Genomic DNA, 13,739 nt, shown 5'->3' on the forward strand with positions numbered 1-13,739 from the left:
TTAGTGAGAAGAAAAGGAGGTAAAATTCATTTGGGTGGTAAGTTGCATGACCGAGCAATAAACGGTGAAAGTAGTGTAGGTCAGAAGTGTAAAAAGTGGCCTGGTCTTTCAGGGTGTTTAAGCACTGGGGGCTGAGGTGGTTAAAGTTCTTTACCTTGACTTTTTCGCACATTTGAAGATTAATGGATTTTACATCATCCAGTTGTTTCCGTAGCACTACTAGAGTATCCTGCTTTTCATGAATATCTTTTTCAAGAAGTTTCATGGCCATTTCCATTTCAGTCTTCATTCCAAGTTGCAAATCTAGCTCCTTTTCGAGTTCCTAACAACAAATAACAAATCACAAAAATTGTCAGCGATATGTAGATACGATTTGTTTTCCAGAAAAAAAAAGCTGCCTAAAATGTCAAAAAAGGTAAATTCTTAATCTACTTTAGAAGTATTCACTGTTCCCCCTCCAAATGTCTATTTAAAGCTGTTGTCCTGTTATATTCAATTCAATGGGGCCACAAAAGATGCGGAGAGCACACCATATGCTGTCTGCATCCGTATGCCTGCAAAAATATAGAATATGTCGTATTCCATAGTAAACAGACAGTTTCTCTCTCCAATCCATGGATGTGTTATCTTGGTGCACTGAAAGTAGTTTGATCAACCAGAACCCCATAAAAAAAAATCCTATGTTGCCACAACAGTTTAAAACGTATGCGCTCTGAGGTTCTCTTTCCCAATAAGTATTGGATTATCTTCTGTTAACTACAAGCTGTACCTTACTATATGTTAAAAATCATCCATGTGCTGAGGCTGACTAGCCTGGCTAGTGACGTCACATCCCATTAAAATCCATATGACACACATTTTTATGACCGGCATTTCGCATTCTTTTACCAGGGAAAATGTCTGAATTCCTGAACTTACACCAATGATCAGGAGTAGCATCAACACATAGCGTGGAAAACTGGGGTGCCACATTGGCACTAGCCAGATGATCGGCCTGCCTGCATATATCGCTGGATCTATACACATACATATGTAGCCGATTGTGAGGCAGTCAGCAGGGTATTTGTTGTCCTCCCGTAGCGTCCAGGACAGTATAGCCTGGTGCAGTTTGTACAGCTTTTGAGCCTTCTCTCCCTCTTGTCTGGATGGGGACGTCAGATAGTAGCGGTCACAGGGCACACACTGTAAAGCTCCGTGGCACAAGCGCTCCTCATACACAGCAATCTGAATTGGGGAGAGGAGGGAAAGACCACAGCCTTCGGTCACCCTTGGCCAGCGTGTTGACATCAACTGACTCAAACCAAATCTCAATCCACTGTCTGTTCCATACATATCATGGACCCATCCATCTATGGATTTTATCACCGATTTGTCTCCGTCTGGGGGTTCAAATGTAGTTTCAGTTGCTGTTGATCGTTTTTGTAAGAAGTGTCATTTTGTTACTGTACATTAGTGAAACTGTTCAATTTCTAGGCTAGTCCGGTTTATTTATTAAATGCATGGTACCTGAGAACATAGTTTCCAGGTTCAGTTTGTTTCCAGATTTTGGAGAGGTTTTTTGTGACAGGCTCCAGGTGTAGTTGTCATTTTCTTCTATATTTCATCCTGAGCCTAAGGGTCCATTCACACGTCCACAAAATGGATCCGTATCTGTTCCGCAACATTGTGGAACTGATCCGGACAGCACACAGTGTGCTGTCCGCATCCACACTTCCGCTCCGCAAAAAATAGAACATGTCCTATTCTTGTCCACAGACACGGACAAGAAAATACATTTCTATTAAAGTGCCGGCTATGTGCGGTCCGCAAAAAGACGTGTGAATGGACCCTAATGGTCAGACCACTGAGCAGTAAATTAGGTGTTATATTGCTGGTGATCAATCTGAGTGGATAGATTATCTGCCACTAGCCATATTTGCTATCAAAAGGTTGCCATCATTTTCCACTACTGTTAAAGTAAATCCGGAGGTGAGGAACAATTCACACTTTGAACTCAGGTTCAAGCGGATAAACATTCTGTGATTTATCTGTGAAGGAAAATCTATGGTTGTTTACAAAAAATGTGTATAAATTGGGTCTTCGATACATTGGTCCCTATGAGATTAATTAATTAGTTAATACATTTATTAATCTTGTGTCTTTCTGATTGCTGCTGCTCTCTTCATTTAAGATTTAAAATGTTCTTAATAAAGGTCTTGTTAAAAAGTACAATTCGCAAGGGGCCTCCTCCTTCTGTTCAAGGAGTATGAAGTGCATCATATTGTTGATTCTTGTTCAGTTAGGCTACTTTCACACTTGCGGCAGAGGATTCCGGCAGGCAGTTCGGGACGCAAATGGATGCATTTGTGAGATGGATCCGGATGCGGATCAGTCTCACAAATGCATTTCAATACGGATCCGGTACATATTTTTTTTGCATTTTTAAAGGTTTGCGCATGCGCAGACCGGAAAGCCGGATCCGTTTTGACCGGAACAATTAATGCCAGATCCGGCACTAATACACTTCAATGTAAATTAATGCCGGATACGTATTTTTGGCCGGAGAGAAAACTGCAGCATGCTGCAGTATTTTCTCCGTCCAAAAAACGTCAGACGGACGGAACTGATGCGTCCTGAACGGAATGCTCTCCATTCAGAATGCAGTAGGATAAAACTGATCAGTTTTTTTCCGGTAAAACTTTAAGGCCTCATGCACATGACAGTGGAAAAAACCGTCCGACACACTGTCAGTTTTTCATGGCCATTTTGCATCAGTGTGTGCATCCATTTTCTGGCCGTGTGTGTCCGCTTTTAATGTCCCTTAAAAACGGACATGAAAAATGGATGCATTTGATTGGCAGTTATTTCTAGACCCACCCTTCTGAGAACATCCACAGCATGGTAGGCCCCCAGCTAAAATAATGTCCCCCCATAGTGTAGGATTTTTTTTTGTTGCTGCCCCCAGCTTTAATAATGCCCCCATGTAGGCCCCCAGCTAAATAAATGTCCCCCACGGTGTATATCATCTTTTTAACCATCTCTAGCTTTAATAATGCCCCCAATGTAGGGCCCCATCTTAAATAATGTCCCCCGTAGTGTTTTTTTTTTTTTTTAGGGCCCCCAGCTTTATAATGTCCTCCATGGTTTATGTAATGCCCACAGAGTCCCACAGCCCAAAAAATTATAAAAATAAACCCCTCACCTTATCCACTTGCTAGCGCTGCAGCAGTCTCTTCTCTCTTCACAGAACAGGACCTGCCGAAGGTGCGCGATGACGTCACTGTGCGCTCCCACGTGGTTACGTCACCACGCAGATCGCAGGTCCTTCGACAGGTCCTGCTCAATGAAGAGAGAAGAGACTGCCGCTCCGCAAGCAAGTGGATGAGGTGACTTTTTTTTTTTAAACCCCTAAATGGCCTGTGTACCTGTTTTTAACGGCCGTTAGACGGGTGCACTCCTGTCAATCGGCCATTAAAAACGGTCCCATTGATTTCAATGGGGTCCGTCCGGCCGTGAAAACGGGCAAAAATAGGACATGTCCTATTTTTTGACGGACGCTATTCACTGGCCGTTAAAAGAACGGCCATGTGAATAGCCCCATAGACTTTCACTGGTGCTAAAAATGGAGGTGTGGCGTCAACACGGCCATTTTTCGTGTGCATGTAGCCTAACGCAAGTGTGAAAGTACCCTTAGAGCTTCCCTTCATTCCTGATGCACTGCAAAGGTTATGAGCCTGAAGAACGTTCTTGTGTACCAGCTTGACCATAACATGCGGATTGTTTGGTCCAATGTTTTCATAAAACACTTCCAGTTAAACCTTATTCTAGATGTAAGAATCCAGTGGCCGAACATAGAAGGTGGGGGTGGAGGTACTGTTAGGGGTTTACCCAGCCAAGATACTGTGCATGGCTGTTGCCATGCTGACCAATCAAGCCCTTGTCAGTGAGGCAGGAAGCTCATAGTTTCGGTAAACGCATTAGACACTGCAACAAGGCTTATTAGGCACGGGTTATAGTGAGTGGAAAAGAGCACAAGACATTCAAAACCTATGTTCACATCGCTAAATTTTGCCACTAATTCAGCAACAGAAAACGGCCAAAACAGTTTTCCCACTGACTTTAATGTTAAAAACTTCACCTTGTGCGCACACAGTGTAAAATGGTAGAGGATTTTTCAGTAGCAAATTAGAAAAAATGCTTGAGAAGTGACAAGTTACATCTTAGAACCAGATTTGATTGGATTTGAGTCGCAGAGAAACCTCAACTAAATACTCTAATACTCTTGTAAAAAACCCTCTAAGGATGCCTGCACACTACATGCAATACATACGGTTTTTCTGCATGGAATTTTTATGCAGAAAAAACGCAGCGTAATACAGTTCCAGCAAAGTGTATGAGATTAGACAAATCTCATGTACACTTCCCTATTTTCTTAGGAAATTGACCTGACTTAGGCCTCATGCACACGACCGTTGTTGGGTTCCGTGTCCGTTGTTCCGTTTTTCATGATTTTCGGCGGACCCATTGACTTTCAATGGGTCTGTTGAAAACTCGGAAAATCCAGGAGTATAATAGCAGGATTCGGTACACAGGAAGGCAGACAAGATAAACACCTTTGCACAGGGACTAGACAGGCTAGAAACTGAGGTTGCTCAGGTGACTTTCTGTAGTAGGAAGTGCCTTTAAATACCTGCTGCAATCCGGCCATTGGCTGCTGAGACAGAGGGCGTGTATGTGTTTGCCAAATAGGAAAGAGAGACACAACCATGCAAGCTTCAGCAGCAGTGCAAGTTTCCAGCAGCAAGTAAACACTGGCATGGATCACATGTAGCAGGGTTAAGTTAGTTGCTGCCCGTGTTTGTTAGCTGGGCGGCAGGAGGGAAAAGAGGGAGCCCAGCGCCCATGCCTGCTGATAGGGGCAGCGGCGCCGACACAAGCCGCTGGGCTAACAACAGGTCAGCGAATAAACATTTTTGTGGGAGTTCTGTTTTAATATTGACATAAAAATTGATAATAGTGGTTAAAAGTGTGACTACACCTAAAATATAAGTTCAACATGGCAGAGATCATGCATTTTTAAATGTAACAAACTATACAATACAGAGACACATTTTCAAAGGTAAGTATATCCCCTAAAACCTATATATTTTCTAAAAGCAAACAACCTAATGATTGCCGTTGTCTTCACTGCCTGCAGACAGCCATGCCCACCTTTTCATGTAACTTTGTAACAAGAATCATTATATATATAAAAAAAATAAATTTGCAAACCTTGCACCTTAACGCCTTCAGGACCAAGCAATTTTAAACCTTAAAGGAGTTGTACAGGCAGCATATATTGATGACCTATTCTCAGGATAGGTCATCAATATCTGATTGTGGTGGTCCAACACTCTGCACTCCCACCGATCAGCTGTTTGTAGAGGAAGTGCTTCCTCTTCTTTACTATGTGTGCCGTCTCCCTTGCAGCAGCAGCAGCACCGTGTCATTACAAGTACTCGCTCCATTCAAGTATGCAGTGTTTCCTAGTTTTAGAAACACCCTATATGTGGTCCTAATCTTTTGCCTAAACATGTGTATTTTGAGGCTCAGTGTGGCGATTTACACCACTTTTACTGACAGCTATAGAGTCTCTCATGCTCTTTAATGGTTTATTACAGGGGAAAATAATCTGATGGAGGCCCTAGAAAATGATACGTTTAATATCTAACTATAACCTACCCTTTTTCTTATCCATAATATATGGCAGAAATTTTAAAGTTTCTTTGGCCAACCCCTTTAATGTATCAGATACATTGAAAAGGTTAGCTTAGTTTAATTTTAGATTTTTGTCTGACATTACCCAATCAGTGCTGCCAATGAAAGACTGTGCCGACATACGACCCTAACTGGTAGCACCCTGGATCTTCATTGCAAACTGTTAGCAATTCATTCATAACTTCTAGCAGGAATAATAAAGGAATGGCTGAACACAGAGCCATAAGAACGGATGCTCTAGAATTGTTATTAAATGGGAAATAAGTACTTACTAAAAACAGACATGAGAGAGGAGATGTTCAAATCCCCTAAGGTAACTTAATTGTAGAGATCTCTGAATCCTTCTTCTGCACCAGAACCCCATGCACATGGATATATTCAAATTGTCTGAAGGGGAACGTCTGCATAGGCGTTCCAACAACTTATGCCTGTCACGGCTGTATGTGAGCAACAAGAGTAACACAGTAAAAAGAGCTACTGACCGGACCCAAACTAGGGAGGATAAAGGGTGACCCCTGTCAGACCCTCAAAGCTCTCCCTATGCTGCTAAAGCACATGCCCGGATCCAAATGGCGGAACGAGGCATGCCCACGTACCTAAGACTGATGACCACTGTAACCCCTACAATAGTGGAAGGGGCACGGCCACCGGTGCCCTGCTCAGTATATGGAGGGAACCGTGGCCACCTCAGATCCAGTCAGAAAATAACCAGGTACACAACAATGTCTGCACACTTAGCTGAAGGTGCTGCAGCCGCAGAGAAGACGGATCCAAGGACAGCTGGCAATATCCGGAGTGCTTGCTGCAGCAGAACACAGGTCCAGTGAACTGATAGCTACAAGTGAAGATACTCAAGCAAGAGCCACAACTGAAATGAGAAATATAATCCACGCCCTACAATAGGAGGAGGGGTGATTTAAAGACAGGGAAATCAACTGCAGGAGGAACAGCTGGAAGGAAGGAAAAAGAGAGTAAAGACTTCATCACAGGGGCGGAGAAACAGAGCAGTGAGAACTCCTCCTTACTCTAGTAGTGACATCATCACAGGGGTGGAGAAACAGAGCTGTGAGAACGTCTCAAAGCTCTGGTAGTGACAGTACCCCCCCCATCTATGGGTGGACTCCGGACACCCAGGACCCACCTTCTCAGGATGATCCCTATGAAATGCCCTGATGAGGCGAGTGGCTTTAATGTCCGACACCGGAACCCACATCCTCTCCTCAGGACCATAACCCTTCCAATGAACGAGGTACTGAAGAGAACCGCGGACAATGCGAGAGTCCACAATTCTGGAAACCTCAAACTCCAGATTGCCATCAACCAAAATCGGAGGAGGAGGCAAAGAGGAGGGTACCGTGGGCTGGACATATGGTTTTAAGAGAGATCTGTGAAATACATTATGTATCTTCCAAACCCGTGGAAGATCAAGACGGAAGGCAACAGGATTGATGACTGACAAGATTTTATAAGGCCCAATAAACTTGGGACCCAATTTCCAGGAGGGAACCTTCAGTTTAATATTTCTTGTAGACAACCACACCAGATCACCCACATTCAGGTCCGGACCAGGCACACGTCTCTTATCAGCCACACGCTTATACTTCTCACTCATCTTTCTAAGATTACTCTGAATCTTTTGCCAAATGGTAGACAAAGACGAGGAAAATCTCTCCTCCTCAGGTAAACCAGAAAGAGCTCCTCCCGAGAATGTCCCAAACTGCGGATGGAACCCATATGCACCAAAGAATGGTGACTTATCAGAAGATTCCTGACGACGGTTGTTCAGAGCAAACTCAGCAAGAGGGAGAAATGAACACCAATCCTCCTGGTTCTCTGCCACAAAACAGCGCAAATATGTCTCCAGATTCTGATTGAGGCGCTCAGTCTGACCATTCGACTGCGGGTGAAAAGCAGAAGAGAAGGACAGCCGAACCCCCAGGCGAGAACAGAAAGCCTTCCAGAACCTGGACACAAACTGCGTGCCTCTATCGGAAACAATATCAGAGGGAATGCCGTGCAATTTAACAATATGGTCGACAAAAGCTTGCGCCAACGTTTTAGCATTGGGTAAACCAGGGAAAGGTACGAAATGAGCCATCTTGCTAAAACGGTCCACCACCACCAGGATCACCGACTTCCCCGAGGAACGAGGAAGATCCGTGATAAAGTCCATGGACAGGTGTGTCCAAGGACGGGAAGGTATGGGTAACGGGAGAAGGGAACCTGAAGGCCGTGAACGAGGGACCTTAGCGCGAGCGCACGTCTCACAAGCAGCCACAAAACCCTCCACCGACTTACGAAGAGCCGGCCACCAAAATCTCCGAGCAATGAGATCTACCGTGGCTCTACTCCCGGGGTGACTAGCAAGAACCGTATCATGATGCTCCTTGAAGAGTTTGTGACGTAGCTCAGGAGGCACGAACAACTTCCCAGAAGGACAACGGGCAGGTGCCTCAGTCTGGGCAGCCTGGACCTCGGCCTCCAAATCGGAATATAGAGCAGAAACAACTACCCCCTCCGCCAAAATGGGACCCGGGTCCTCGGAGTTTCCTCCTCCCGGAAAACAGCGAGAGAGAGCATCAGCCTTCACATTTTTGATCCCAGGTCGGAATGTAACGACAAAATTGAATCTGGAGAAGAACAGAGACCATCTGGCCTGTCTTGGATTCATACGCCTGGCCGACTCCAAGTATGCCAGATTCTTATGGTCGGTAAAAACGGTGATAGGGTGCCTGGCCCCCTCCAACCAATGGCGCCATTCCTCGAAAGCCAACTTGATGGCCAACAACTCCCTATCTCCCACATCATAGTTTCTCTCTGCCGGGGAGAGTTTTTTTTAGAGAAAAAGGCACAGGGTCGCCATTTGGCAGGAGATGGGCCCTGGGACAAAACTGCACCCACACCCACCTCGGAAGCATCCACCTCAACAATAAAAGGTAAGGAAACATCGGGATGCACCAAGATGGGAGCAGACGCAAAACTCTCTTTAATCTTAGAAAAAGCTGCAAGCGCCTCCTCCGACCAAGAGGAAAAATCCGCCCCCTTTTTTGTCATGTCAGTAAGGGGTTTGACAACAGAGGAATAATTCAAAATGAACTTTCTGTAATAGTTCGCAAAACCCAGAAAGCGCATCAATGCCTTCTGATTCTCGGGAAGCTCCCACTCAAGTACAGCACGGACCTTCTCCGGATCCATACGAAAACCAGAAGCAGAGAGGAGAAAACCCAGAAATTGAATCTCCGATACCATAAAAAGACATTTCTCCAGCTTGGCGTACAATTTATTTTCCCGCAGAATCTGCAGAACCTGAAAAAGATGATCCTGATGGGTCTGAACATCAGGGGAAAAAATCAAAATATCATCAAGATACACCAATACAAATTTCCCCATTAAATGGTAGAAAATACTATTAACAAAATGCTGAAAGACGGCCGGAGCATTCATCAGGCCGAAAGGCATAACGAGATTCTCGAAATGCCCGTTAGGGGTATTAAAGGCCGTTTTCCATTCATCCCCCTCTCTGACCCTGACCAGGTTGTACGCGCCTCTCAAATCCAATTTGGAAAACACCTTGGCCCCAACAATTTGGTTGAAGAGGTCCGGGATCAGAGGAAGGGGATAGGGATCGCGAATCGTGATACGGTTCAGCTCCCTAAAATCTAGGCAAGGTCTCAGAGAGCCATCTTTTTTTTTAACAAAAAAAAAACCCGCGGCCACAGGTGACTTTGAGGGACGAATATGCCCCTTATCGAGACTCTCGGAGATATAAGTTCGCATTGCGATTCTTTCCGGTTGTGAGAGATTGTAGAGGCGTGCTTTTGGCAGCTTGGCGCCGGGAATGAGGTTAATGGGACAGTCAAACTCCCGGTGAGGAGGTAGCTCCTGAACACCGCTCTCGGAAAACACGTCCGAGAAATCAGAGAGAAATGATGGCACAGTTTTAGTAGACACCTCTGCAAAAGTCGCTGTGAGACAATTCTCTCTACAAAAGTCACTCCACTCATTTATTTGCCTTCCTTGCCAATCAATAGTGGGGTTATGTCTAGTGAGCCAGGGTAACCCCAAAACTAGAGGAGAAGGCAATCCGTTAAGGACAAAACAAGATATATCCTCCACATGAGTGTCACCTACAGCTAGCCGGATATTGTGAACAATGCCCTTCAGAGATCTCTGTGAGAGTGGAGCAGAGTCAATAGCAAAAACAGGTATATCCTTTTCTAATGTGCAAACCTGAAAACCATGCATGGCTACAAATTGAGTGTCAATAAGATTGACGGCCGCTCCACTATCGACAAAAATCTCACAAGAAATTACCTTGCTCTCTAGCGCCACCCTGGCAGACAGGAGAAAACGGGAACTGCAGGTCAGAGGAAAAGCATCAATTCCTACATCAACTTTGCCCAAAGTAGCAGATGAAGCAGAACTTGATGATTTACCTTTTGAGGTTTTTCTCTTATTATCGCTCTTAGTACAGTTCAAGAATCTCCTAGACGGACAAACATTTGCCAAATGACCTATGCCCCCACAACAAAAACACACCATACTCTGAGGACTAAATCCTCTTTTATCAGGGGCAAGTCGACCTAGCTGCATGGGCTCCTCCTCAGAGGGGAGCGAGACAGGATGAGGCCCCTGCACACTGAATGAGTCCGCACCATTGCCCCTAGACTGACAATGGCTGGACAGAGAGGTCTTGTTTCTTTCTCTTAGACGCCTGTCAAGGCGTACCGCCAATGACATGGCAGACTCTAAGGACGTTGGTCTCTCATGGAAAGCAAACGCATCTTTCAATCTCTCTGAGAGACCATGACAGAACTGACTCCGGAGTGCAGCATCATTCCAACCTGAATCAGCTGCCCATCTCCGAAATTCAGAACAATAAAGCTCCGCAGACAGTTAGATTCGGCCAGAGCAACACGATCCGGGTCATCATATATCTGCCCCAGGGCCACGAAAAATCTTTCCACGGATCGAAGGGAGGGATCCCCTGATGGCAGCGAAAAAGCCCAAGTCTGAGCATTACCCCTGAGCAGGGAGATGACAATCCTCACCCTCTGCTCCTCCTTACCAGAGGAGTGGGGACACAAGCAAAAATGGAGTTTGCATGCCTCTCTGAAGCGAACAAAATTCTCACTGCCCCCGGAGAACGTCTCCAGAAGTGAGACCTTTGGCTCGCAACAGACTCCATGAGCCGGAGCAGAGCCCAATGCTTGGAGCCGAGTCATAGATTGACGGAGATCCGCTACTTCCAAAGAAAGACCCTGCATGCGGTCAACCAGGCCAGAAAGCGGATCCATGTCAAAAAAGGACGGTTTTGGTGGATTATAATGTCACGGCTGTATGTGAGCAACAAGAGTAACACAGTAAAAAGAGCTACTGACCGGACCCAAACTAGGGAGGATAAAGGGTGACCCCTGTCAGACCCTCAAAGCTCTCCCTATGCTGCTAAAGCACATGCCCGGATCCAAATGGCGGAACGAGGCATGCCCACGTACCTAAGACTGATGACCACTGTAACCCCTACAATAGTGGAAGGGGCACGGCCACCGGTGCCCTGCTCAGTATATGGAGGGAACCGTGGCCACCTCAGATCCAGTCAGAAAATAACCAGGTACACAACAATGTCTGCACACTTAGCTGAAGGTGCTGCAGCCGCAGAGAAGACGGATCCAAGGACAGCTGGCAATATCCGGAGTGCTTGCTGCAGCAGAACACAGGTCCAGTGAACTGATAGCTACAAGTGAAGATACTCAAGCAAGAGCCACAACTGAAATGAGAAATATAATCCACGCCCTACAATAGGAGGAGGGGTGATTTAAAGACAGGGAAATCAACTGCAGGAGGAACAGCTGGAAGGAAGGAAACAGAGAGTAAAGACTTCATCACAGGGGCGGAGAAACAGAGCAGTGAGAACTCCTCCTTACTCTAGTAGTGACATCATCACAGGGGTGGAGAAACAGAGCTGTGAGAACGTCTCAAAGCTCTGGTAGTGACAATGCCTGGATTGTGGTGTACTATGTTCGCACTTCTCCTTGAAAGGCAAAGCTCCCCAGCCAAGAGACAATCGGAGAGATGGCCAAGATGAAGACCAACCCTCTCCAAAGTGGACTTTACCTACAGGCGAAACTCGAAAAATTTGAATATCGTGCAAAAGACCATTTATTTCAGTAATACAAGTTAAAAGGAACTGCATTAATGCAGCTTAATATTCTAGGCTCAAAGTGTCACACTCTAGTCAGCTAATTAATCCATACCCCCCTAGCAAAGAGGACCTGAGATTGTGACTTTGGGGGTTTTCATAAGCTGTAAGCCATAATCATCCAAATTATAACAAATAAAGGCTTGAAATATCTCGCTTTGCATGTAATGAGTCTCTCATATGTTAGTTTCACCTTTTAAGTTGCATTACTGAAATAAATGAACTTTGCACGATATTCGAATTTTCTGAGTTTCACCTGTATATTTTTGTCTTGTAGTGGTTCCCAGTTTACCGTTCAGCCCTTCCTAGACCATACAATATGTATCTGAGCCCTCAAGTGGGCACGCTCCATTTAGAGAAAATTTCCCTTTATGTTCTGCCTGTGTCTATCCTTCCACTTTGCTGCGGGAACTGCCTTGGTTCCATCTACACAGTACAGTACTCGACTGAAACACTGGGCAGATTCTTAGTTGGGGTTCTGCCTGTCACTCCCAGTGTCTGACTACTGTGCCGCCTGTCTGTCTTTTGGAGAATTTTGAGGCCCCTGCCCTCCTGAAGGAATTTCTGCAAGTATCTGGTCCAAAAAAGAGAGGGCGTAAGGAAGGGGTACTGTTAGAATGGTGATTTGTGGCCGCTGTTGCCCTGAGCTCCCAGGCGCCGGTTTCCTGTATGTGAAATAGGGTTATTATGCATTGTCTAGCAACTCAATCTGCAGTATTGCAAGCGTTAACCTCCTATTGCTCTGTGTGCTTCTGCGAGGCGGTTTCCTGACTACGAGTATTTGATCTCTTGGTGCTTCATATTAGTGTCTCTGATCCCCGACGGATGAACAGGTGATCAATATAAAACGCCTGCACAAGACCTTTAAGGTCAGGACTTTGAAATGTTCATTCCAAAATCTTTAACTTCATTCTTCTTTAACCATTCTTTTGTAGAACGACTTGTGTGCTTAGGGTTGTTGTCTTGCTACATGACCCACATTCTCTTGAGATTCAGCTAATGGAAAGCTGTCCTGACATTTTCCTTTAGAATTTGCTGGTCTAATTCGGAATTAATTGTTCCATCAATTTTTGCAAGCTGTTTTGGCCCATATGCAGCAAAGCAGACCCAAACCATGATATTACCACCAGCGTGCATTACAGATTGGATGAGGTTTTTAAGCTGGAATGCAGTGTTTTCCTTTCTTCAAATAGAACACTTCTCATTTTAACCAAAAAAGTTCTATTTTGATCTCATCTGTCCCACGTGATCTTTAGAAAACTGCAGACGGGCAGCATTGTTCTTTTTTGGTGATCAATGGCTTTCTCCTTGCAATCCTGCCATTCATTATCCCTCCTGATGGTTCACTCATGAACATTAGCTAATGCGAGAAAGGCCTTTATTTGCGTAGAGGTTACCTTGGGTTCCTATGTGAACTCGCAGAAAATTACACTCCTTGCTCTTGGCATGATCAACCTCTCCAGGGGACAGTGGCGTGCCTAGGGTGTTTGGCACCCATGGCGGGTCTTTTCTCTGGCACCCCTTCCCCCCCAATACTTGACCACATACCTCTTACATCCAGGGACATCTCCTGTCATGTAAACCTTCTATTTCCTCTTCTCTGTTAGACTGCCATGACAAATTCTTTTAGCTGCATCTCGTCTCTACAGAGTTTGTAACATAGACACGTTAGATTTCTCAATTTTTCCATCAACCTCCCCATCCTAGTGTCCCCAAGGTGTCATCCTGCTGTCACCCCCAATACTGTGCCCGTTGTGCCCCCAATGCCCCAGGTACTATACTGCTGAAAAAATAGTGACCCCAA

General features: G+C 45.3%; 1 protein-coding gene across 2 annotated transcripts in view; it reads right to left on the reverse strand.

The window, feature by feature from the left end:
- The window catches only part of LOC121009503 (RUN and FYVE domain-containing protein 1-like), a 186,977-nt gene that overhangs the window by 67,811 nt on the left and 105,427 nt on the right, over positions 1-13,739 (reverse strand). For both annotated transcript variants that reach the window (XM_040442693.1, XM_040442684.1), the window contains one exon: positions 155-322. In XM_040442693.1, the coding sequence (XP_040298627.1) occupies positions 155-322 (168 nt within the window). The remainder of the gene's footprint in view (positions 1-154; positions 323-13,739) is intronic.

The sequence above is a fragment of the Bufo bufo genome, chromosome 1, assembly GCF_905171765.1.
Source record: "Bufo bufo chromosome 1, aBufBuf1.1, whole genome shotgun sequence".
Taxonomy (NCBI): domain Eukaryota; kingdom Metazoa; phylum Chordata; class Amphibia; order Anura; family Bufonidae; genus Bufo; species Bufo bufo.